This window comes from Gadus macrocephalus, chromosome 4 (assembly GCF_031168955.1).
Source record: "Gadus macrocephalus chromosome 4, ASM3116895v1".
Taxonomy (NCBI): Eukaryota; Metazoa; Chordata; class Actinopteri; order Gadiformes; family Gadidae; genus Gadus; species Gadus macrocephalus.
The window spans coordinates 18,418,395-18,443,297 of record NC_082385.1 but is presented as its reverse complement, the minus strand read 5'-3'; the positions used below and the strand labels follow the sequence as shown (position 1 = coordinate 18,443,297).

Here is a 24,903-nt window from a genome sequence, read left to right as displayed (position 1 = left end):
TCGCAGACTCAATCCCTTTCTTCTCCTTGTCGCGGTTCAGTCTACTTCGCATTGACGTGGACGTGGAAGAACCAGGAACGTCGGAGAACCCCACACGGTCGTTTGAGATTCATAATATCGGCTCACACAGCTTTTGGCCGTGATAATATGTATTACATGATATAGATATCTATGTAGGCTATATGATATTATTTAGATATAGAGCTCCAGGACTCCCGTGTGTTCTAGAATATTTACAGAACACGGCTAAAGGCTGTGTGCGCCTCGCCATTGCGATACATCCACTGTAAACAAAGCGCATGGTACCGTAACCAGGCGCGGCGTCATGGGTGGGCCTGACGGGCCTGGGCCCACCCACTTGTACAACTGGCCCGCCCTAAATGACAGCGTGATTATTTAATTATTTTTCATAATTCAAATTAACATCTACATTAATAATAAAGACTAAAAAAACATCCAGCTAAAAAGGAAAGATCATATTTATTATGTTATTAACATGTGTGAAGTCTGCGCCAGTATTGTTTGTGGTTGTCATAGTAAACTTGCCGCCTTTTTACGTCCTGTACAGTTTACGTTTGGCATTATCGAAATCCACAATGGAGCTCATCCGTAATTATTAGCATACAGATACAGATTATTAGCATAGGCCTACAGCATGGCTCGACAGACATCACTTTCCAACTATATCAAGAGAGTTAGAACGGAGTCACCAGATGCTGCCGGACCGGCGACAGCACCTGCACCAGCTAGGCAAGCTGTGGGATTAGCGTGGGAAGAGGGGCCTATTGGCGGGCAAGAAGGAGCAGCCAGCCAGTCAAGCTCCGCTGGTTCATTGGCTCCAGTGGACCTGTCGGCAATAGACGAACCGGCTGCACAGCCGAAACTAAAGAAGTACCCCATCACAGTTTTTGGGCACAAGGACAGGAGCTTCTCATCACACTGGTACAGATTTTTAGAATACAGTGTAAGCATGCCATCAGGATTTACATGTAGTTTAAGTTAAATTATAAATTATTTAACCAAAGTGCGAACACGTTTCATGATTATGATTTTGTGAACTGAAAAACTAGACGTTCCGGATGTTGTTGCTGTTTATATTTGATCGTGAATAACGTTGATACAAATAGTGGCCCATCCTAAATTACTCTGGCCCATCTGAAATTGAAATCCTGGCGCCGCGCCTGACCGTAACTACATATTAATTATTCTTCGCTCAGGAAGATAAGTGAAATATTTGGCAGAGATAATTGTACACCAATGAAGACTTATTTATGAATGATTACGTTGATTTGAGGTAATAAATGACTTAATGGCACCCAGTGCAACTTTCGAGGCTTAAAAATAAACATTCAATTTCTAGTCTTTTTTACACGTAGTAAGTTTCAATAACTCCATACCATTACATACCGACATTCAAGCAGCAAAGATGAGACGTCGTTGTGTGGTGAGAACTGATAGAAAATCGATAACAACAACAATGCCGCCATTTTCTTTATTTTTTGTAACCTACAATAAATAAAGCAGGCTTCCAGTCAATGGAAAAATGGCTTCTCCCCACCGGCGATTGTTGTTGTTTACGATTTTCTATCAGTTCTCACCACACAACGACGTCTCATCTTTGCTCCTTGAATGTCGATATGTAATGGTATGGAGTTATTGAAACTTACTACGTGTAAAAAAGACTAGAAATTGAATGTTTATTTTTCATTGAATGTTTACATAAAGTTGCACTGGGTGCCTTTAAAATATTACAGTGTCCCTTTAAATTGGCCGAAATATCGAGCCTGCATCGATGGTGACTTGTGTGGACTTGGGACCGTTAAATATCCCAGGATGCATTTCGCATTCCTGTTTTAAAATATCAGTGTGTAAGCTATAAAACAGGCTATAGGAACATTTTAAAAGTATAACAAAGATGGAGACCTATTCAACATATTTACACACTATTATTTTAAAATGAAAGAGTTTTTTTTTTTTAATATTATTTGTTTATATTGTATAAGTCGCTGATGGAGGAAACCCATCGCAACGGAAACCCCGGTCGGATCCATCTGATCGTGTGTGTGTGTGGGTGTGTGTGTTTCTATTCTATTCTCCCTCGTTCGTAATTATATCAATAGCCTACTCTCCAATAATATAATAATAGGCTATATAGGAAAATTTCGAAACGGCTATCTCATACAATCTTTTTCAAGCCACTGATTGTTTATATGTGGGGTACAGCTGCCTTTCTGTGTGAATACGCATAACGTTTCATTTATATTCATTAAAAATATTAATATAGCCTACTATTTTAAAACTAAAGAAGCTGGTTTTTTGTTTTATATAATTTGTTTATATTGTTCAGTAGTTATATGCCTACATGAGGCCGGAGTACAGTTAACAGACGAGCTGAGCTGAGTCCACTGCTGTTCCAATTGCAGGTGCGTACTCCCGTCCTCGGAAGTGTTTACTTGAAGTCCGGACTTGCCAAGTACGAACTTCCAAGTCCGCGAGTCTGTAGTTCGCGTACTTGGAATTGAGAAACGGCCATGGCGATCTCTCTGCTCCACTTCACCGCTTCTTTCCAAGGGGAGGATAACAGCATCGAAAGAGGTGAAAACCATTATAAGTCAGGGCATGTGGAGAGTTTCAGTTATGCCGATGGGGAGATTGTCGATCTTGCCCACGCCAGTCGCAGGGAGCGTGACGGCACATACGAGACATGTAGTCTTTCCCATTGTGTTTCCTCTACAGCCTTTAACAGAACAATTGCGCAATAAACGGTCAAACTCTTGACATTAAAAATGATCATTTAAATCCACAAACAACATATGTGTAATCCAGGGCACATAAAGTCTGGGACCAGAAAATAATTACTTTCTCTCCATTGAAACCCATTCATATTTTTCGATCTCATAGTTCCTATGGGCTCCACCGGAAAGGGCGGAACTTCGCCGCTCTAACATAACGCACCGGAAGCCTGCACGCGCCCCGAAGCCCCGCCCACACCAGCTACCAACATGGCAGCCCCCACAGACAGCGCTATGGACATTTCTTCTTTCTTCTCCGGACTATTAAATGAAAAGTTGTGCCCTAACCATTTAAATGTCTTAAAATCATTTACATCTATGCTGCGGAGACAGGAATACAGGTTTGATTTGGTTTTACTAGGCCTACTAGGATATGTCTTCTTTTAACGGCCTTTATCATTAGTCATTCTGACTTGTGTCTTGTAATGATATTGGCTGTTGCCATTTTTATGTGGCCAGTTAATTTGACTGTTTCATAGATGGTATTGAATTGTATGGTTTTTATTAAAGTAATTCTTAGATGTAGTTATATTAGTAATTTATTTCAAATTTGTTCTTACCTTAAAAATGCCCTGCGCCTTTTCAGGTTTTCATGAAGGTTCATTATTAGAAGAGAATATCAATTCATGCTAAGATGCACACAATAAAAGCAGAATATTATCAAAGAACTATTATACCCCGTCACTGGTACCGTTACCATTCCGTATTATCCCTGTTATTATTAGGGTCTTATGGTGCGTTCAAATCGCTGGAAATTATGGGGAAAACATTTGGTTAGGGTTAGGGTTAACTGGGGCCTGGTTTTGATAACAGAGTTGCCCAGTTGGTGACATGGTTTACTAGTGACGCGCATGTACATGGCGGAGCGTGGACGTTTGACTCAATATAAAAGTATCAACCATGATATCACATACTTTACTATTGATTGACGTTGTAACCCTCTGTTGGCATCGACTTTGCTCAGTTTAAAACGTTGTGCACTGGTAAACCAGCTCTAGATAAGGGCAAGTGTAGCCTTCCATACAGTGGCAATACAATGAGTTTCTCATGAATAAAAGCAAATGGATAGTTGGTGATTGGCTAAAAGGAAATAAAGGAGTTCGAACTTGGAACTGATCCTAAGTTCTGTTTAGTTCTGACTTTTTTTATCGGACAAAAAAGCCCTGCTGTGAAGAACTTTTAGATTCCCAACGCAGTGCACATGAACGGTAGCTGTCGGGAACACTCGTAAACGTGAGCGTCATTACTGGGGAGCCGTCTCGTTATCACCAGGACCGTGAACTCGCCTTTATGGTGTGTTCCCGATGCCTCGGACACTAGCCTTCCGAGTTGCACTTGTGACGTGATTTCCTGTCCCGTAGCGCTTATAGCTTTCCCGTTTGTCTTTGTGATTGTGTGATGTCATTGGCTAGTCGTTGTTTAATGTTAGCTATATAAGCCTCTTTGGCAAACTAGCTTGAAAACAAACAACACAACTTTACATTGTATTGCACGCACAGCAAGACCGTGCAATGCATAAATTGGTGACCCTGTGTGTCAGAGCCTTTCAAATCAACATTAAAATGACCAACTGGTAGCCTACAAATACAAAGAAAATAAATCGCTTTACTGGCGCAAACATTTTTGTTGAGAGCGTCATCACTGAACTCGGTATACTCTCAGAATTCCGAGGGGAACCAACCGAAAGGGGGTGTTCCTTCGTGAAATGCCGCATGGAAGCCTTGAGATTTCCCCACTTGCAGCTCGGAAGGCTGGTGTCCGAGGCATCTGGAACACGCATGTTCCGTTCATTTTTCTTGGTAATAACGAGATACATCTTCAGTGATGACGCTCAAGCTTAAGGGTTCTTTATGGTTCCGTTGACGCGTTACAAACCCATTACCTCCTTGTGGCCCCTCTTTGCCTCCCCCGTAATGGCCTGATGTGCGCCTCCCAAAAATCCTAACCTTGCGTCGAGGCGACGCAGCCGCAAGAGCTATGATTATGATTGGTCCGCTTACTACATCATTTCCGGCAATACGCTTTTGCTGCTATCCATTTGGATGGTAGGCTGGTACGAACGACCAGCTTCAGCGAGAACGTGACGTACTTCCCTTGCTCCAGCCTTCCCGTTTGCTATTTGTGTCCGACGAGTTTGAGAAGAAAACTATTTTGGAAAAAAGAAATAATCCAGTGTATAATGGTTGCCAGTCTTTTCAGAAACATTAACATTGCAATAATATTTTGCCATTTTCGCCAATTTTAATTGTGCTGTCGTGTTTCTGTCGAGCCACGAGGTGTAGTAGCGGGCTAGTCGTCATTAGCAACATAGCCTCTTTAGCAATCCAGCTTGAAAACACAACTTTACATTGAATTTCACGCAAAGCAAGACCATAAATTGGTGACCGGATTAAAGCAGCAATGAAATCAAGTGTGTAAGAGGATTTAAAATCGAAGAAAATACAGCTCAATCTCCATTGACTACGGGCGCAGCCATCTTCTTTGCTAGTTGTACAGATCTGCTCGCTCTACTTTGAAAGCGACGAGATACTACGACCAAAAGGGGGCGTGCCTCAGTGAAATGCCGCAAGAAAGCTGGGAGATTTGCGACTTTACCACTTCGTACATCCAAATGGATAGCAGCATTAGTATGTAAAAAATCAAAGGCAAAACATGTAACTTTTTGCCTTCATAGCGGTAACCTTTTTCTTTTACTCGCTAGTAAAAAAGCAGTCAGAAGTAAACAGTTTCAAGTTGACAAGCCTTTATTTCCTTGTAAACTATCACCTACTATCCTTTTGCTTTTATATATGAGAAGCACATTGTATATTGCCGCTGTAGGGAACGCTACACTTGTCCTTATCTTAAGCTGGTTTACCAGTACAACGTTTAAAACTGAGCAAAGTCGCTGCCAACAGACGGGTACAACGTCATCTGGCCCCAGTGTCCGAACGGAAGTAGAATCATCTGAGCGTCATCTGAACGATCTATTACTCAAATTGGGATACATCAAGACACATCCATAGACATTTCGTAAACCTCTCGCAGGCCTGGACAATAAAATGGCTTTGCGTGCAATCGAGGTAGCAGCAAAATCTTATTATGCAGTAATTATAGATTTAAAAACTTAGGAAACGCATTGTTTATCTGACTCTAGCTGACTGTGTGACAAACCGCAAACACATTGACTGTTGTCAAGATAAATATTAATCGGCCAAAATGAATAATATAAAAAGCAATTTACGTTTTTCACTGACTAGGAGTTGCCATGTGACAGAGATTATGAGTTATTATCCATTGAAATCAGTAAAATAAATAATTGAAATCATTTTTGCTATAATCTTTAATCATGTTATTTCGTCCATGATTTGTAAATCCAGAGTTAGAATTTTCGAAACAGTTGGCTGCCATTATTCTGGCATTATCGTATGTTTCCGGGCTGAAATCAGTAACAATTACACCCTAAAAGCACAAATTTTGTGTTGCAATATGAACAATGATTATTCAGCTACACTACGGAGACACTTCCGTCGTTGGCACGCAAAGACATTTTATTGTCCAGGCCTGTGAAATGTCTTCAGGAATATCTCCGAAATGTCTGCGGATGTGTCGTAAGACCCGTATTATCATACTCTTGGCAAAATCACCACGGTCAACAATTCGGTAATGTTTTAAGGTGATTATTTTTTATTTTTTTATTGCTTCTTGGGGCCCGCTTTTGAAAATATGCTGAAGATCTGCTTATGTATAAACGTATTTTACTGGGCGTACTGGTTTGTTTATCTGAGCCTGTCCTGCCACTCCCATAAACAAAAGTAGTAGTGCTGAGGTTGCTCATTTTGTGAAGTAATTGTAATTGACTGTTTCACATACTCTGTAGGGACACAACGTGCATTGATTCCATAAGGTAATGTTGCTATATTGCTATTGTTTAATATTTGCGCACACTGTACAAGAAAGTCATTTTGACAAATTATACAGTTTACAGATGTTTCAGCTTAGAGGGGCGGTTACAATTTATTGTTCACCCATACGGTATCCTTTATGGGTCCTTTTCTAAGGCTTATTATAACCGATCAAACTTTTCTTAGTCTCTTTACACATTGTTCCACATCATCTCTGACGTGTTCTCTGATTAGGGAGGAGGTGGAGAAGGATGTATTCTGCTCTCTCTGGAGCCTTCTGTCCCGTCTCAGAGAGGAGCTAGAGGCCTCTGGAGAAGGCGAGGAGGAGGGGGATGAACTGAACCTTCAGTTGATGGCTGAGTGCTTCAGGGCTCAGAGGAACGCATGCGTCCAGAGCCCCCGGAACCAGGCACTGCTCAGGTATTACCCACTGAGCAATTTTGAGGGACGTTTCAAACGGCAAATTATCTTTAGGCGTTACTCAGTAAAAAACATTAAAATCTGCATTCCTCAAAAGAAAGGCGACATTGAAAAAAAAAGTGTTGCATTAGATGTGATAGGTGTTAGTAATATTTCGAGTGGTGATGTATCCACTAGTTCTATAGAGTGTTTATCCAGATGTACGACCTGGTCGGCAACTGGCAGGCTTGAGTTTTATCTGTCTACTATCGTAAAGTTGGGCTGACATTTCCACTTTGGAATCATATCTGGATTGATTTGTAAATGGTTTCAACCTCGACCTGGTGGCAGAAAAGAGGCCTTCAATTAATTGTCGCAGAATTCCACATCATGTCTGTTTTTGTTCAGCGATCTGAGCTTCATCGATGAGTCGCTGAAGGTAATCAGTGTGCTGCAGCGTCTATATCTGCAGTGCGGGGGAGTTGCGCTGGACCGTAAGTCTTTAGTCTGTCCTTTCCTCACTTGCAAGCAAATTTCCGAGGCCAATCCCAAGCTAATTATAAGCTAATAAATATCACTTAGCTAATACTAAGTCAGTGCCAAGCAGATTAATAAGACAATACTACTAACTCATATTTGTATTATTAACAGTCTTCTTATATTGGTATTCTATTGTATCGTATGTTTCTGTGAAAAATGATCTATCATGTATGGTTCAACATGCTGTCATGTATTGTTTAGTAACGTCCTGGTGTGTCTGTCTGCCAGCCCTGCGTTGTGGGCTCCAGTTCCTGGGGAACATTGCCGTTGGGAACCAGCTCTGTAAGGACAGCCTCTGGACGCTCAGCCTCCCACACCTGATGCTGTGAGTCTCAGCGTAGAAACACTTTTGCATGTGATGCGTATTTAATTTCTGCTTTCATTCAGGGATGATTTTGTATTTTCCTAGCTAAGATATTATACTTAACTAAGGGATTTTGAATATATATATATATATATATATATATATATATATATATATATATATATATATATATTAGGGCTGCAACAACGAATCGATAAAAATCGATTACTAAATGCGTTGGCAACGAATTTGGTCGTCGATTCGTTGTGTCGCGCAATTAATAAGTTACTCATAGGCGCAGCACTGTTTACAGCCAGCCGCCGACAGGTTGGTTCATGGTTCATGCACGCCCACAGCGAGCTTTAGTGTGAGCGACCACAGCTTGTATTTTGGTCATATCTTAAAACTGGACTGTAGGCCTACATAAAAGTGTTGTACCTTCACTGTCTTTGGGTTAAAAAAACTCCTTCAACTCAGTATCAGTCTAGTCCAACCGAAAACACGACGCTGAAGTTGGCATCCGATTCGCAGCATCCGATTCGGCAATTGCTGGTCCACCTTAAAACGGTCGTGATTGAAAACCACCTAGAATCTTCAAATCGGTCCTGATTGAAAACCACTACACCTAGACTCTTCAAATCTGGACTACATTATCACAGTGAGGCTATACATTATGTAAAACATAGTTTCCGATTTTTTAAACCTTTACCCTATTTGTGAAAATGCAATGCTGTCTGGACCCCTAAAAAGCATTAAAATGAGCCTGTATTGCATTTTCACAAATAGGGTAAAGGTTTCACAAATCTGAAACTATGTTTTACATAATGTATAGCCTCACTGTGATAATTTAGTCCAGATTTGAAGAGTCTAGGTGTAGTGGTTTTCAATCAGGATCAGTTCTAATGCGGTCTGGACCCCTAAAAAGCATTAAAATGTGCCTTTATTGCATTTTCACAAATAGGGTAAAGGTTTCACAAATCTGAAACTATGTTTTACATAATGTATAGCCTCACTGTGATAATTTAGTCCAGATTTGAAGAATCTAGGTGTAGTGGTTTTCAATCAGGACCGATTTAAGGACCAGCAACTGCCGAATCGGATGCTCCGAATCGGATGCCAACTTCAGCGTCGTACCGAAATCTCTGTCAGCTGTTGCTGCTGCAGACGTTGTGCAGACGGGCTCGGAGTCGGCACCGCGTGCATCAACAGTCATTCAAAGCAGCGGTAGTAATCACACAACCGGACGGTGTAGAAAGTCCCGTCAGTTAAAAATAGCAGGATATAGAGCTAGTTAGCTTAAAAAAAACAACTAACCAATGGCCACAAACAGTGTCAAATGTGATTCGTTCAGGTCGGCTCAGTAATATGATTGATGCGTTCAAAAAAAAAATTACAATCATTGAGATTTTGGTGGAAACTTGTTTTCCCAGTAATATAAAATAGATAGTAAAGATAGAATTATGACCTGTTTAATGTCCTATCTTGAACTATCATCATCTTATCAGCAATTAAAGCAATATTACAAGTTCTATTTCAAGGAGTCTCGAAAATGGTATCAATAGGTTTGACCGGTTAACCATGGACATCCCTTAAATACATATAAAAGTATATCATACATTGTATGTTTTTTTTTGTGTTATCCCAGTTATGTTTTTTTAATTTTTTTATTATTTAATATTACTTTTAATAGTTTCGAGACGTTGGAGCAATAACCTGGTGTTTTTACACTTCAGTCTGCACTGTGAATTTGAAGTAATGTTCAGTTTTTGAATAAAGATGCGGCAATTCCAAATGTTTCTTTTTTTTAATCCGATTCATCGATTAATCGAAAAAATAATCGACAGATTAATCGATTATTAAAATAAACGTTAGTTGCAGCCCTAATATATATAAGGAGTTAAAGTTTCATCCTGTAGATTTATCTCTAAAGCAAGTGCAACAGTTTTGATAAAGGTTTGTTCGAAACTTTACAATGTAATGACAAAACACTGTCTGTAGACCAGGGGTTCTCAAAGTTTTGACCACTGCGGGCCAATTTAGGAACCCAAAATTTGACTGAGGGCCGCCAAAGGAAAAAAAAAACATTGCACCGTGGACCTGAGGTCAAGTGAGCTCTAAATCCCGAAACTGAGGTTCAGCCTTTCAAAGTAATGTACAGTCGGATTAAAGCTAACAAATGTAAAAGGATTTAATTGAAAGCTAGAGAGAGTCGACTTTTCTCTTTATATTTATTTATTTTTGTTTAAATTAATATTGATATGATAAAAAAAATATATATATATATTTTTTTTTTTATAACTTACATAATTATGTATGTCATTGCGGGCCTCCAGGAATGATTCCGCGGGCCGCCATTGGCCCGTGGGCCGCACTTTCAGAACCAATGCTGTAGACCCTTCAAAACCCTTCAATGCTGTAGACCCTACGTAACCCCTAACACTGAACTTTTGTCCACTGACCTTATCTCCAGTCAATGTTATAAGCAATCTCTCGTGATATCGAAGCATCTGTTCTAGAATAAATTGGTTTTAATTAGTTCAGTTTTGGTCTATTTATTGTAATTGGTTCTAATTTGTTCTATGGATGGTCATAACACTGGCTAGTAAGATGTTCCAAATGATTCTTAGAAGTAATTAATGGTTAACTGGTAAAGAGTTTTTCTGGTTATATTTGGTTATACATTGTTTTAATGGGTTCAAGGAGTGTCCAAGTGGTTGTACTTGTTGTACTCTAAGTGGTTCATAATGATACCAAGATGTTCTCCTTTTGTGTGGGAGCAGAGATCTGCTGAGTGGAAAGGATGAGAAGGTGGTGAGCTATGCCTCCATGGTGCTGCACACCTGTCTGGATGAAGAAAAGGTGGAGGAGTTGGCCAAGCCCGACAATATCCCTCTAGCCCTCCGTGTCATGGAGCTCTGCCGAACTCACCCCGACCTCGACTGGACGTACGTGTGTGTGTGTGTGTGTGTGTGTGTGTGTGTGTGTGTGTGTGTGTGTGTGTGTGTGTGTGTGTGTGTGTGTGTGTGTGTGTGTGTGTGTGTGTGTGTGTGTGTGTGTGTGTGTGTGTGTGTGTGTGTGTGTGTGCTGTATTAATGATTGACCAGGTTTGCGTCATTGATTGACCAGGAGTGTGTGTTTGCAGGGTTCTGATCGCCACCCAACACTTCCTCAAGTCCTCAGCTTTGGTGGTCAGCATGTACTCTGGGATTTCTCACCTGGAGAGGTGATTCTACACCTAGTTCACAGTCTGAATTTAACTTGGCTAATTCCTTTTTCTCAAATTACATTACACTGTTATCATAAACATTTACATTAAGTCCTTTTAGATTAGTTTTTTTATCCAAGTTATTGACAATTGAGGCTGAGAACAACCAAAGCGTACAATCACAATTGGAGTAACTACAAAATGTAATTTGTGTTAGTAATATGATGATATGAAAAGCGATATATTGATATGTAATTTTATCCTGGGACACAGGCAACACAAGGTCAAAGGGTCATCTCAATCGGGATAGAAATGTTCAGACTGAAACCACTTCGCTGTCATGGATGATAACAACTACACAGTACTATATTTTTATCCTTCGTTTTTCATACAAATAATGACATTTTAGTGATCATGAGCATCTGAATTACAATGTGTTGTTTCAATCGATGTATGAAAATATGAAACTACGAAAAGTACCAAAGGAAGATTGTTGTCCCCACTCAGATATATCATAGTTGAATCTCTTTTGCTGTTATCTTTGTGCTGCAGCTCATGCGGTCAAGGTAGTCAACTGAAATATTTTTTCTTTTTTTTTTTATGATAGAGTGAGATAGACGGGAAGGTATGGGAGATAGAGGGGAAGACAGGCAGCAAAGGACCACAGTGTTTCCCACAGACCAGGTAGCAATATGTGGTGCCCCCCTGGCGGTGGGGGGGGGGGGGGCTAGGACGTAGAGTCTTGGCGGGGGGGGAATACGCGTTTGCTCATTTGCGTTTGGGCAATCACGCACAATAAAAAATCGCGGTTTGGTAAAGGGACTAGATTTAAACTAATTCAGAGTAGAGTTGGTTGATTAGTGGTCTGTGTGTCCCCAAGGGAATAAGAGAGCTGCAGCAGTCAAGTATATGAGTTCACGCAAAGCTTGGACAAAGATTGAAGTCGCCTCTGCAGGACATAATTTACCCTTTGCGTCAGTCCTGACCATTGCATTGTGCCCGCCGGACCTCGCCCAATTAGAATTTTCTAATGTGATACGTCTGGCGGGCAAAACACATAATTTGATATAAACTGTATATACATTAATGTAATATAGGATGACCCTGTTGGAGTTGCTGGCGGCCCAGCTGGGGGAAGGGGGTGGTGGGGACAGTGGGATCCCAGGGGGCGTGGCGGCCCACCTGGCCTCTTCTTTCCAGACAGGCTGCAGAGCTGTCCTGGCGCTTGCCTCAGGGTCTGCTGACGGAGACGAGGTATGACCACCACCAAACGATGACACTTATTTGGTGCAGAGCTGACTCACATTCACAGTCCACATTAGACCATAAGGTACCCCCTTCCCCCTCGTGTGTGTATGTTTCTGTTATATGTGCTGAAAAAGTGATAGCCTACTTTTAGTTATCTGACAGGGAAACTGACGTCCCCAAAACATGGATGTATTAAAGTATGTGCAACCAATCCCCATCACCGCAAACTGCCGTACTTCGCTACAAACTTTCTAACTTTTGGTGGAAACGCAGCTACAGGCAGCTAGGTCCAATAGGGACATCAAAGTCTGTTGTAGATCCCTGTGTATCCTGTAAGAACATCATAGTGAGGCAAAGATCCCTGTGTGTCCTGTAGGGATATCGGAGGGAGGTATAGATCCCTGTGTGTCTTATAAAGATATCAAAGTGAGTTGTAATTCCCAGTGTGTTGTGTTTAGACATCATAGTGATGTGTAGTTCCCCGTTTGACCTTTAGGAGGCGCTGACAGTCATCAGCTTGCTGGATGTGCTGTGTGAGATGACCTCTGACCTCGAGCAGTTCATGTTTCTGCAAGACCACGCCGGCCTGCTGCAGGCCACTGTTGGTAAGCTCACTGCGACCCAGGGTGCGGTTGCGCTCCTGTTAATGTTAGGATTCTGAAAAATATTGGGGCTTCCGACCTCAGAACATTATTTGAATACCTTTCTGACGAACACCTTACGTCCAGTGTTGGAATCAGCAAGATTGACAGTTGTTCTCATGATCCCAAAGACATCAGCACTATGGGAGCCCCTTAAATGTATTATGTGTAACATTTAAAGATCCCATGGCATGAAAATATCACTTTCTGAGGTTTCTAACATTAATATGAGTTCCCCTAGCCTACCTATGCTCCCCCAGTAGCTAGAAATTTAGTTGGGTGTAAAACGAGCACTAGGCATTCTGCTCCGACTTTGAAAGATCAAAGCTCAGACGCGCCGTTTTGGAATTTTCCCTGTATGTCGTCATAAGGGGAGATGCCACCTCCCCTTTCTCTGCCTTGCCATCCCAGAGAATTTGGCCCGCCAATGAGCTGTCTGTTCGTCCATCTGTGTGTGTGTGTGTGTGTGTGTGTGTGTGTGTGAGATTACACACACTGTAACGCAAGTGTTGTACACTTCTTTGCTTTTGGATAACCGTTCTGCTGTTGGTTATGGCGCATAACACGTCAGACTCTCGTCTCTGGTATTTCCACAACGAGACTCGTAGTGGGGGTTATCTCAACCATGGTTGAGAAGGAATTGGGGGAAAGGAACTTTGGCTTTGACTCCCTGAAGTTCATGAACCACGACATGGAGGAGAAAGGGATTTTTGCCTGCGAATGTCTCCCGCTTGAGCCCCGCTTCCCGCTTCCGAGGGACCATCGCCTCTGCGCTGCCCGCTGCAGGAGGCGGTGGTGCCTCAGCAGTGAGGCTCCGGCGGGAGACAACCGCGGTCAACAATCCCTTTCTCCTCCATGTCGTGTTTCAGCCTACTTCAGATTGATGTGGACGTGGAAGAACCAGAGACGTCGGAGAACCCGACGCAGTCGTTTCTGATCCATAATATCGTCTGGAGGCGCACACAGCTTTTGGCCGTGGAAATATGTATCATATGATATAGATATCTATGTATTATATGATAGAATTTAGGAATAGAGCTCCTGGACTGTAACGCAAGTGTTGTACACTTCTTTGTTATTTGGATAACCGTTCTGCTGTTGGTTTTATGGCGCATAACATGTCAGACTCTCGTCTCTGGTATTTCCACAATGAGACTCGTAGTGGGGGTTATCTCAGCCATGGTTGAGAAGGAATTATGGGAAAGGAACTTTGGCTTTGGCTCCCTGAATTACATGCACCACGACATGGAGGGGAAAGGGATTGTGCCCCGCAAATATAGTATCGGTCTGCGTCCTGCAAGACGGAGGCGTGACTTGTAGTAGCGTAACTTGTAGGAGGCGTGTTTTGTACTTTTCTAAATCGCGGAAGTAGGAGGCGTGACTAGTACTTTTCTAAATTGCGGAAGTGATCTGTATGTAGCAGTGGAGCACGGGAACATAAATGACAGCAACTCGGACCTCAAATATTAGTCCTTATATGAAAAGAATGCACCCGACCCGCTCATTTAAAAATATGCTCTTGATTAGCTTAATCATAGCCTTACTGGCTTACGTGAAACTGACATCCCTGAGTCATATGCATTTAAGAAAAGAAGCCTATTGCAATTTTACAATGACATGTAGCCTAATGCATATAGAAGTTTAACATGGGGAACCTGCTTAAGTTTAGCCTACTTTATCCCTTTATACCTTTGAACGAAAAGACGGCAGATAATTATTCAAAGAATTTTATTGAATACATTTCAGTAAAAACAATCCACAATGGACTTTAATTGTCGTTTTATTTTTTAAGTTTTCCAAAAAAACAATTGCATGTCCTCATAATGCTCAAACATGAATAGAAAAGGATCCATAACTTCATGCTTTTCTTTAGCAATTAAGGTGTCACCATTTTCGATGTAATTCTCTAGGGATTGTACAGCCTCGCTGTCTCCCATGCCAAGGAAGCGCGGCACCTGGAATACACCTTTTGAAGAGGTTCTGTTCCTTCATCTGTTTTAGCCACTTGCTCGCTTCCTGCATGTTTTCAAGATCCTGCATGAGATAGAAAACAATGAATTAAAATAAATATTACTGATGGAAACAAGACAAGAACAATTTCACTAACAGGAGGATAGTTATGAGAAAGCCTTCATATTATAGCGTTCACATTACAAGCCTTCATTTATATATATTTGCCGGTCTTCAATACATTTCAATTTCTCAGCTACGTCATCACTGTTGCACTGTGCAAACTCGGGGCAGAAAGAAGCAAGCAACATCTACTAGCCTTCACAGTATAGAGTATTTTGTGACTGTTCAGTGTGCATCTCAACCGTGGCTGGTCGTAAAGTAATGTAAACATAGCTAGCACCTTAGAAAGCAGCTTTCATCCTAAAGTCAAAATAATTAGATAGACAAAGGCTCAAATATGCAAAAGGTACATTTGGGAATATGTGGAGGGTGTGTCTGCAAGCCTTCCTGGCTACAGATGGGGGATTAGTAATCCACTTATTTTTACTTACCGACATGATCTTAACTTCAGACTTCGACTTCAAGGAAGAGCTTGCATAATGTGTGAACCGTGATTTACAAGACTTTTTTTAAGACAGTTTATAAGAGGAAGATCTCGCGTGTACCGCGATTTAGGAAAGCACAAGACACGCCTCCTACTACAAGTTACGCCTACTACATGTTACGCCTCCGTCTTGCAGGACGCAAACAGACCCTACTCGCTTGAGCCCCGCTTCCCTGCCCGCTTCCCTGCCCGCTGCAGGTGGCAGTGGTGCCTAAGCGCTGACCCCTGCCGAGGCGATGGTTCCTCTGCAGCGAGGCTCCGGCGGGAGACAACCGCGGTCAACTATCCCTTTCTGGTTCAGACTACTTCAGATTGATGTGGTACAACGACGCAGTCGTCTGAGATTCATAATATCATCTGGAGGCTCACACAGCTTTTTGCTGTGATAATATATATTATATGATATAGATATCTGTATAATATGATATTATTTAGATATAGAGCTCCAGGACTTCCATGTGTTCTAGAATATTTACAGAACACGGCCAAAGGCTGTGTGCTCCTCGCCATTGCGATAACTTCCACTGTAAACAGAGCGCATGGTAACGTGGTCGCAAGCTGCTCAGGGCCACACCCCCACCCTCCTCCTTGACCCGCATCTCTCCTCCTCATTTGCATTAAAGCTACAGATACCGAAACGGCGCATTTGGGGAAAGCTCAATGTGCGACTGGCTCGTAGTGGCTGTAATTCTGCACCAACGCTGAATTTCGGGAACGTCTTCAATTACTGTGTTTGGGGCCCACTAATATCTTTATTAAAGCGTCCATAAAGTAGCATGCCATGGGACCTTTTAAGCATTCAAATATTAAAACAAATAAAATATTTTGTTGAATTGTGTAATTTCATCATTCAAATTGTTTCCAATAATATTCAAACTCAGAAATCCATAGTTTTATTCTTGGTAACGGTCAGTCGCATGTCAATGGCATCATATGCACTCTACCGCCTACTGTAACTTCCGGGGAAACACGATATGATATTTCCATATCAATCAAGCTTACTTAAGATGTGCTACTTTGACAAGTGGCTCATTCCAGCCACTAATCTTATGCAGTGTTTCCCACACAAAGACGTGCTGTGACCTCGAGCGAGCAGGTCATGATCATGCAACTTGGGTGGGTAATCTTTTATTCTTATGTTTTTATCCATCCAAGAGAACATCATCATCCAAAGTAGAAACTGATTCACATGCATCAATCTCGTCCGCTTGCTCACCAAACCACGACAATGGACCTTCTGTGAAAGGCCCCCTTCTCTGTGCACTCTCTGAATCAACACCTGATCATGGCCGGGATGAAGGATTGGTGTCGGTTTTTCCCTGCGGAGAAAGCTGCGGGCCGAATTCATGAATCAGAATCATTGAGTTGAAAAAAAATCTGTATTGAGGGACTCCAGAAATCTCTGGAATGCTTGTTTTGTCGTAGTAGGTGGGACACTTTAGGGAGGGTTTTGGTCCTGTCTCCTGGTAGATGTTTATCTCCCTGTGTGCTGATGGTGTCAGGGTCCTGTCCAGACCTGGTGTTGAGGTCACCATCATAGTATAGAGATTTCCTCATTGTAGTGTGTGGATTCTTATTGGTGGGATATATGCGTACACAGTTCTCTCACTCACTCACATACACGTACACACACATGCACTGCAACCATGAACTCATCTAGACAATACCTGGAGGAAATATATACGTTAAAGCGGCATAAGCAGCACACACTATTGCTGTCTGTGTGCATGACATTCATCTCCAGTACCCTGAGGCGCCGGGAATTGTTCGAAGTAACGAATTGCTTTACGGCACAGACCCCCAAACACGGAACCGGCTCGATATAAACACAAGTAACTAAGGGATTGTTACATACATCATAGATCAGCCGACTAAAAAGAGACAGAGAAACCCAATGTCGGATGAACAGAAGAAGAGAAAAGGGAGACTGACCGATAGAGAGGCCAGACACGAGTAAACGTTGAGAAAGTTTTTCAGGAATAGCGTGAACTGAAAGAAAAAGAAGACTGCAAATCAGATGCTGACTTGGCCGTGTTGCTTTTGAAATTGAAAGTACCCTTGGGTCAGTGGTGTAGTGGTCCCTGGAGAAGTGGGTATACTCTAAATGTTTACCCTCTTTTAACGAAGCCCAGAAAAACGCCCTGTTTTAGAAACAGTGACATGTGAGACTACTCTATTTAGTTTACCCAAAAATCCTTCAGTAATATTTTCTCATTGTCACATAATTTCTGCTGCTTGTTCTCAGGGAGGAAGGATTATGAAATTACTAAACCAATACTGGCCCACAGACTAGTGACAGACAACTATGCATTTTGAGTGATCTATTCCTTATTCCTGGAATGACACCTATTCTCTCACTTGGCAAGTCAGTAATTTATTTTGTAAACTCTTTGAACAGCTGATTTGCAACACATAGCGTGGGCCACTATTATAAAATTAACATGACTTGATCAGGAGCAGTTTTTAGGTATTACTGGTCACACAGGCAGCCTGCATGAATGTAAAATGAGGCAAACATGGTGTTTCAGTCATTTTTGGAACATTTATTTAAATAAAATACTTGAATTTGACAATGCATCCTTGTTCATATTGCACCTTAGAAATAAAAAAACGCACATCATTCTCTTCCACATCAATCATCTCGTTAGATATAAATAATATCAATATATATATATAAATATCATATGATGATTAAACATCATCATTCAAATTATTCAACAATCGAATCAGTAAAGGCAGTGAGTATTAGCCAATAAGAGGCAGATTAGCGTGGGTCATGGCGCACAGAGCTTTTGGCCGTGATATTATATATTCAATTATATTATATTATATACTATTATACTGTGTATAGAGCTCCGGGAGTCGCAAACGGCAACGATCACTTTCTCCTCCATGCTGCAGTTCACCCCGGACTGCAATGCACTGAGTTTGACAGTTGAATGCTGATTGGCTGTTACGTTACATATGTCACTCAGTGGCCACGCTGTTGAACGCAGATTGGCTGTCATCACGCGAAATTTGCGTCAAAGATGAAATATTTAAACTCAAGCTATATGATGTAAGAAAAACTTTTCAATACACAAACCCAAAGAAAGCAGCAGGGCTGGATGAATGCAGTGCTTTTCTTTTTTCTTTTTGCCTCAACTGGCCCCATTCTGGGGGGGGGGCAGTTTTCCAGGCATCCATTGACACACACATTGTTCTTTCACTTTGGAAAACTTCCCATATCAATCTGATACCAAAAAACCCATGTCCAAAAGAACATAGTGACTTCAGGCCAATAGCTTTGACCTCAGTAATTATGAAGTCTCTTGAAAGAATTGTACTCTGCCACCTGGTCAACACTATGAAAGAGTTGATCCATACCAATTTGCTTACAAGAACGGCTGTGGAACAGAACATGCCGTCACTACACCTGTCCATCTCATAGCAAAACACCTGGATAAACCTAAGACCTATGCTAGAGCGCTCTTCCTAGACTTCTCATCAGCGTTTAACACAATACAAACATATTTTAGTGAACAAGATGATCCAGCAGAAAATCAGAATCAGAAATACTTTATTGATCCCCGGGGGGTAATTGTTGTTCCATTGTTGTTCCAGGTGCTCCATACAATATAAATATAAATACCCTACAAGCTAACCCTACAAGCATAGAAGATAAGATAAGATTATAAATAAATAAATAAATAAAATAAAAGTAAGAAGTGGACATCTCTTAGTGGGTTATATTTACAATTCAATATTTACATTGCAAATAGCAATGAAAATTAAGAGTGAAAGAAGGAAGAAACCCATTCCTAATCCATTGGTACGCATCATTTCTTACCAACAGAATCCAGATAGTTAAGGTTTACAGATCCCTCTCATCTGCCACCATAACCAATGTACGACCCCCACAGGGCTGTGTGAGCTCAGCAGTGCTTTTTACCATATTATGTTTGGGTCACCACCTGACTCACACAGAACCCCTATTCTAATCCACAATGAAACAATCAAGCAGGTTTCCTCCTACAAATATTTGGGAGTATGGATAGATTACCTGTTATCCTGGAAAGACCATGTAGACTTTGTCTGCAAGAGAACAAAACCAATGATATAGGGACTTTTATGTTTTATGTTTGTGTCTTCTATGTGTTTGTGTTTTTCTGTTTTCTGTTTGTGGTGTGTGATGAAAACTGCAACGTACACTATGGACAATTAATGTTACATGTAGTATGTGTTAAGACACAATGGAGCAAATAAATTTACACAAAACAAATTGCAGACCTGTCTGACAAATAAAGTATACATTATTATTATTATGTTACAATGCAAGTATCCCAATCAGTTCATTCAGTATCAACCAAATCAGAACCCAGAAGAGAATTATATTGTGGATACATCCAAATAAATGTTGTTTATCAACGCAAAAACAGCTTTACATTACACATTATTGATGAGTCAGTACTCTCGTCAGCCATTTACAATGTACTGTAAACAAAACATTAGGATTTCCACAGCGTACTTTCTGCATCATGTCCTGCCTACTGCCAGCTCTAACCAGGTGCCACCCCTTGCCTCACTCTCCCCCTCCTCTGCAGCTCTCCTACAGGAGGTTCATGCTCTGGGTAAGGCCAGTAAGAACGTCTTCAGCTCCTCCCAGAACTTCTCCTCCTCTGGAGGAGGTGACCCTTCCTCCCCTTCCGTCAGCTTCAAGGCCCATCTCATCCGACTCATTGGGAACCTCTGCCATCGTCACCCCTTCAACCAAAACCAGGTCCGTGGGGGGATGTGGATGGGTAGATGGATATAAGATAATAACTCATGTAGAAGTCAATATGTTGTCATCATACGTTGTTGTATATATTTGTGTATTACATTAAAACAAAAGCAGACTCAAAGCAGATGCAAGTCTTCTTCTGCTATCTATCTATGCAGGGTACGAGCCAGTTTACGTAGTATACTATGTTAGGCAATTCTGGTGGTTTGGTCATTTTGTTTGTAGTAGGTTATGATCGGTATATATTAATTAAAGTAAATTAGGCAGTGTTAAGATTTGACAATCGATTTTAAGGTTTTGTGATTACAATCGTTCAAGTACAAAACATCCATGCCAGCATGGCAAGACCGCTGGCCCAAGAATCATTTATTTGGGCAGACAACAACATGGGACTTCAGTAGCTATAGCTGGATGGGTTGACTAAATACATGGATACATGTACCTAACCTGCAGCTTGGTCACATCAGGGTAGTAGGAGGCTGACCGTCCATATCATCAACTCACAGTGGGGCTCCTCCTAGAGGCACTGTGGTGCAGAACACTTGCGGATCAGCGCCCCATACCCTGCACTCGACACCTACTCCGAGGTCAACTTGTGGTCAGAAATCCACCTGTATCTGGTTTCACAACAGATCCTACTAAACCAATTGAATCCATTTTGTAACCCATGATCCCTACACCTTGAAGGTTGTTCCTGAAGAAACGCACACAAGCGATATCAAACAAGGCATAACAAACATATATGTTCCCACCGCTGTCCAGTCTTCAGTAATCCAAAAACTATTTCAATTTTATTTTAGACGAGGTCATTTGTCGTATATGAATGTCAACATAGTAATCAATGCCATTCTATCACGGTTACTGATATAAGTCCCCAATTTAGACATATTTTGGCATTATTCCAAAAACACAGCGTGAACGTTCCAATACAAACGCAGGTTGCGTTCTGTTCGTGTCGTCTGAGTGCCTTTTCCGACTTAGTGCCTTTTCCGAGACCCTCAGATGTTAAGACAGAGGGTGCACCGGCTGCATGGTTTGTGTGGACGTGTGGAGCTCTTGGCAGTGGTTGGCTGCGGCATGTGAGAGAAAGTTTAGCTATACTATAAAGCCACAGTGTGTGTGGATGTTGAAGCTCTGTCTGAGCGGCTATTTATTTAATGTCTTTGTAAGGGTTAGGCTTCCCGGACACGTATAGTAGGTGTGCGGCAAAATTTCTTACAACGGTACTAAATAAGTTTCAAAAAGTTAAAAATATACTGCTAAAATAGAAAATGTATGATAATGTAGGTGTTAGCTTATGAATGGCTTTATAAGCATAAAGAGAAAAAGTCAATTAATAATAGAAAGTACCTTAGCAAACAAGGTGGAATGGCCACAAATAGCTGAATTATTTCTTTATGTGCGCTGGCATTAAAGGATCTGTCCGGTTTGCATATCCCAGGTTAATAGTTATCAATAAATGCCATGACAATGACATTGTAATGACAAGTAAATCAGCCATGATTTTTGTTCAACTTGCCGCCTCACGGTTTGGACACAGTGAATGACATCCATTATAATTGTAACAATTGTTAACAGCTGTATCTTGGTTTGTCCAACAAAAGTGAAGGCATACAAACTGCCCTGGTTAGGTAGCTTTCTCCAATATGCCTACTGAAGAACAAATCCACAAGTTTCTACTGTGTTTATTCGCCACTAGCATCACATACAACGATACTAAATAAGTTTCAAATAGTTGCCGTGGTTTGTAACCATAGGGATAATAAGCCCATCTCTTTCCTAACACTCAAACCAAAACACGTTATTTTCAATCTCCGTCAGCTCGTACTGCTGCGAGTATGCTGCCGCTGACTGCTATTCTTGAAGTTTGATTTCTTCTTCATCCATCTTAAACTATGGCGTCTATAGCGATTAGCGTCTAGCTTTTCTTCAAATCTTTGCAGTAGACTATGTTGACGAATTTTTGCAGTCGACGCACCGTCGCCGGCCATAGATTATCAGATTAGAAAAACAAAGCACACACAGTATTGGCTCATTATTTGTATTTATCCAAAATATGGATATCATTCATAATATCCCAAAAATGCTGTTTAAGTGGTTTGTTTAGCAACGTCACTTCCCCCCATCCCACACACCGCATTGATTTGCTAGCACACAACCAATCAGAGTATCCAATGGCTCCAATCCTCAGATGCCAATGCTCTCAGACTTTGCAAGTTCAATCAGACAAGACACCGCCTGAGCGGTTCCAAAAGCTTCCAACATAGCTGAACACACAAAACAGATTTGTTCCAAAACTCATCCAAGTCTCCCAAAACGTTTCAGAATGTCCCGTAGACTCAACTGTGGGTCTCTGTGAGCAGCACTGGCAGTGCAGTGTCTATGATAACTGAGTACCATAGCGTGCTAGCATGTTAGCAATAGCTTGATGATGGCAAACTGTACAATCAGGATCTTCGTCATGGGGAGGTTGCTCACACCTATTTGGTGAACCTCCCTGGGCCATGAATCTTAAGGTTTGGATATGTTACTGAAGGGGGCTCTTCAAGGCGCTGGCCTTGGCAGAGGTCTGTGCTCTACTGTGCACATGTTCTAGTCTAGGCTGCCTTCCATAGTTTAGGCTACCTTCCACGCTGAAATGGCATCACTGTGATCTTCATTCCTTTTAGGTCAGAGAACTTGACGGCATCCCTCTGATATTGGACAACTGCAGCATAGACAGCAACAACCCCTGTATCCTTTACCTTAGAGTATAAGATATTTCATAGATTCATATAAATATATTATTTACTGCTACTTTTAACTAATAGTAAAGATATTTAACATAGCAAGCTTGTTTCTAAATGTATTATCTCTGGACATTTCAAGTCTTTCATGCACCTTGAAATGTCTGATTTTCCGCTTGTTTTCCTTTACGAAGTGTGCAGTCATTAGCCAATGGGCCATCTTCGCCATCAGGAACATTCTGGAACAAAACCAAGAGAACCAGGCACTGGTGGCCGCCATGGATCGCCGTGGCAATGCTGACTACTCGGCACTCAGTGAGCTGGGCCTTGACGTAGAGAAGAGAGATGGAGCACTGCTGCTCAAAACAACAAAGAAACACTGACAGGGATAGAGGGAGAGGGTGGGAGGAAAGGAGCTAGTGAGAGACATGGAGAGAGACAAACGGGATGAGGGGGAGTAAGATGGAGAAAGAGAGGCAAAGAGAGGAAGAACAGAGATGGAGGTGAATAAATAGAGAGCTAGCCCGAGGTATGGAGAGAGGGAGTGCCAGTCAGTGTGCCATCCAAACATCAATAACATGGTGCCAACATAGCCCCTAGGTGTAGTGGCTATGTTATTTAGGCTATGTGATTTGTTCTGCGGTTCTGAGCTAATGACTCGAGGAGGGTCATGTGCAAAGCTGTCAGAACCCCACAACAGCAGTCTGATCTGGGCCAGGTTGTGTTTGGTAAGCAGCTGACCCATGGGTCGCCCAATGGTCTCGAAGCAGCTTCTACCAGAGGTTAAGCACCCTCTCTACTCTGTGGTGAAGAATATTCTTTCTCTGGAATAAGGGCCTAATCCAGAGACAACACTTCCTTTTGCATTTTCTTAATTGATTATACTTTAACGTTCATTATTACTGTTTTAGGACTCTGACTTGAATAATATAATTCCATACTGTCAGCTATGCAACCAACATACGAACCTGCTCACATTACATTACCTATTTATTATTATTATTGACCTGTATTTTAAGTCTGATCCTGGACCCATTCTCTAAACAGGCTATTCTGAATCATTGCACTTAACTAGGACTAGGATATTTACCTTAACTAGAATGTATTACCAGGTTATAAAGCCTGTATGGCATGCAATGTAGATAAGGAGCAAAAACATTAGACATTTAGAAAGTGTTAATACTAACAATGTCATATTTATTTCTAAAGTCTCATATTTGCTCTCAATAAGCTCCATTCCATACGTACTGAATACTAAACACAACATATTATTCCAGCCTTACCTTTTCTATTATATGGCAGCTCTTCTCATGCTTATTGTGCATTTGGACATGGCCATGCCACCATGTACACTCCTGTCTCCTCACCAGTTGCTGTGGTTTGGGATCGGTATGGAGTGGTGGACAGTCGTTCCTACCTAGGGGAGTGGAGCCATTAAACTGCAGAATAAAATTGTCATCATACCCAACACATCCACACACGCCCCGTACTAACCTGTTTTCACTGGATCCCATCATTAATGACTATACGTGTTAACACTATGGGCCGGCTGTAGGGAGCGTCAGTAGTTCCGGCGGCCAGTATGGCAGACGGCTAACAGAACACCTGCCTGGTTCCCGGCTGTGCTTTTTAGTGAGTGGCATGTTAACCTAACAAGCTCGCTACCACCGTTCACTTTCCCACTGCATTCTTCAGCTGTACGCCAGTGTTAGTTCATCGGCGGGCCTCGGCTTTAATGTATGTGTGCCTTAACCGTTGGAAAGCTACATTTACGTGATGTGTGTATCTGATGCCATTTGAGAACATACTTGGTGCATTCAAATAAATTGTAAACAAGCAATACGT

At 41.6% G+C, this 24,903-nt stretch overlaps 1 protein-coding gene across 3 annotated transcripts; it reads left to right on the top strand.

The window, feature by feature from the left end:
- The first annotated feature begins 2,380 nt into the window (after positions 1-2,380).
- atxn10 (ataxin 10) lies at positions 2,381-24,894 on the top strand. 3 transcript variants are annotated; one of them, XM_060048825.1, is made up of 12 exons: positions 2,383-2,595; positions 2,902-3,133; positions 6,911-7,096; positions 7,484-7,569; positions 7,844-7,940; positions 10,700-10,864; positions 11,062-11,142; positions 12,222-12,378; positions 12,869-12,977; positions 20,154-20,329; positions 23,002-23,065; positions 23,260-24,894. In XM_060048825.1, exons 2-12 carry the CDS (start codon positions 3,003-3,005, stop codon positions 23,439-23,441), a joined length of 1,434 nt encoding a protein of 477 aa, XP_059904808.1. In that variant the 5' UTR covers positions 2,383-2,595; positions 2,902-3,002; the 3' UTR covers positions 23,442-24,894. The 3 variants fall into 3 exon arrangements, with proteins under 3 accessions (XP_059904809.1, XP_059904808.1, XP_059904810.1); XM_060048826.1 differs by lacking the exons at positions 10,700-10,864; positions 11,062-11,142 and having other exon boundaries at positions 2,381-2,595; XM_060048827.1 differs by lacking the exons at positions 2,383-2,595; positions 2,902-3,133 and having other exon boundaries at positions 6,917-7,096; positions 7,455-7,569.
- The last annotated feature ends 9 nt before the right edge of the window (positions 24,895-24,903 follow it).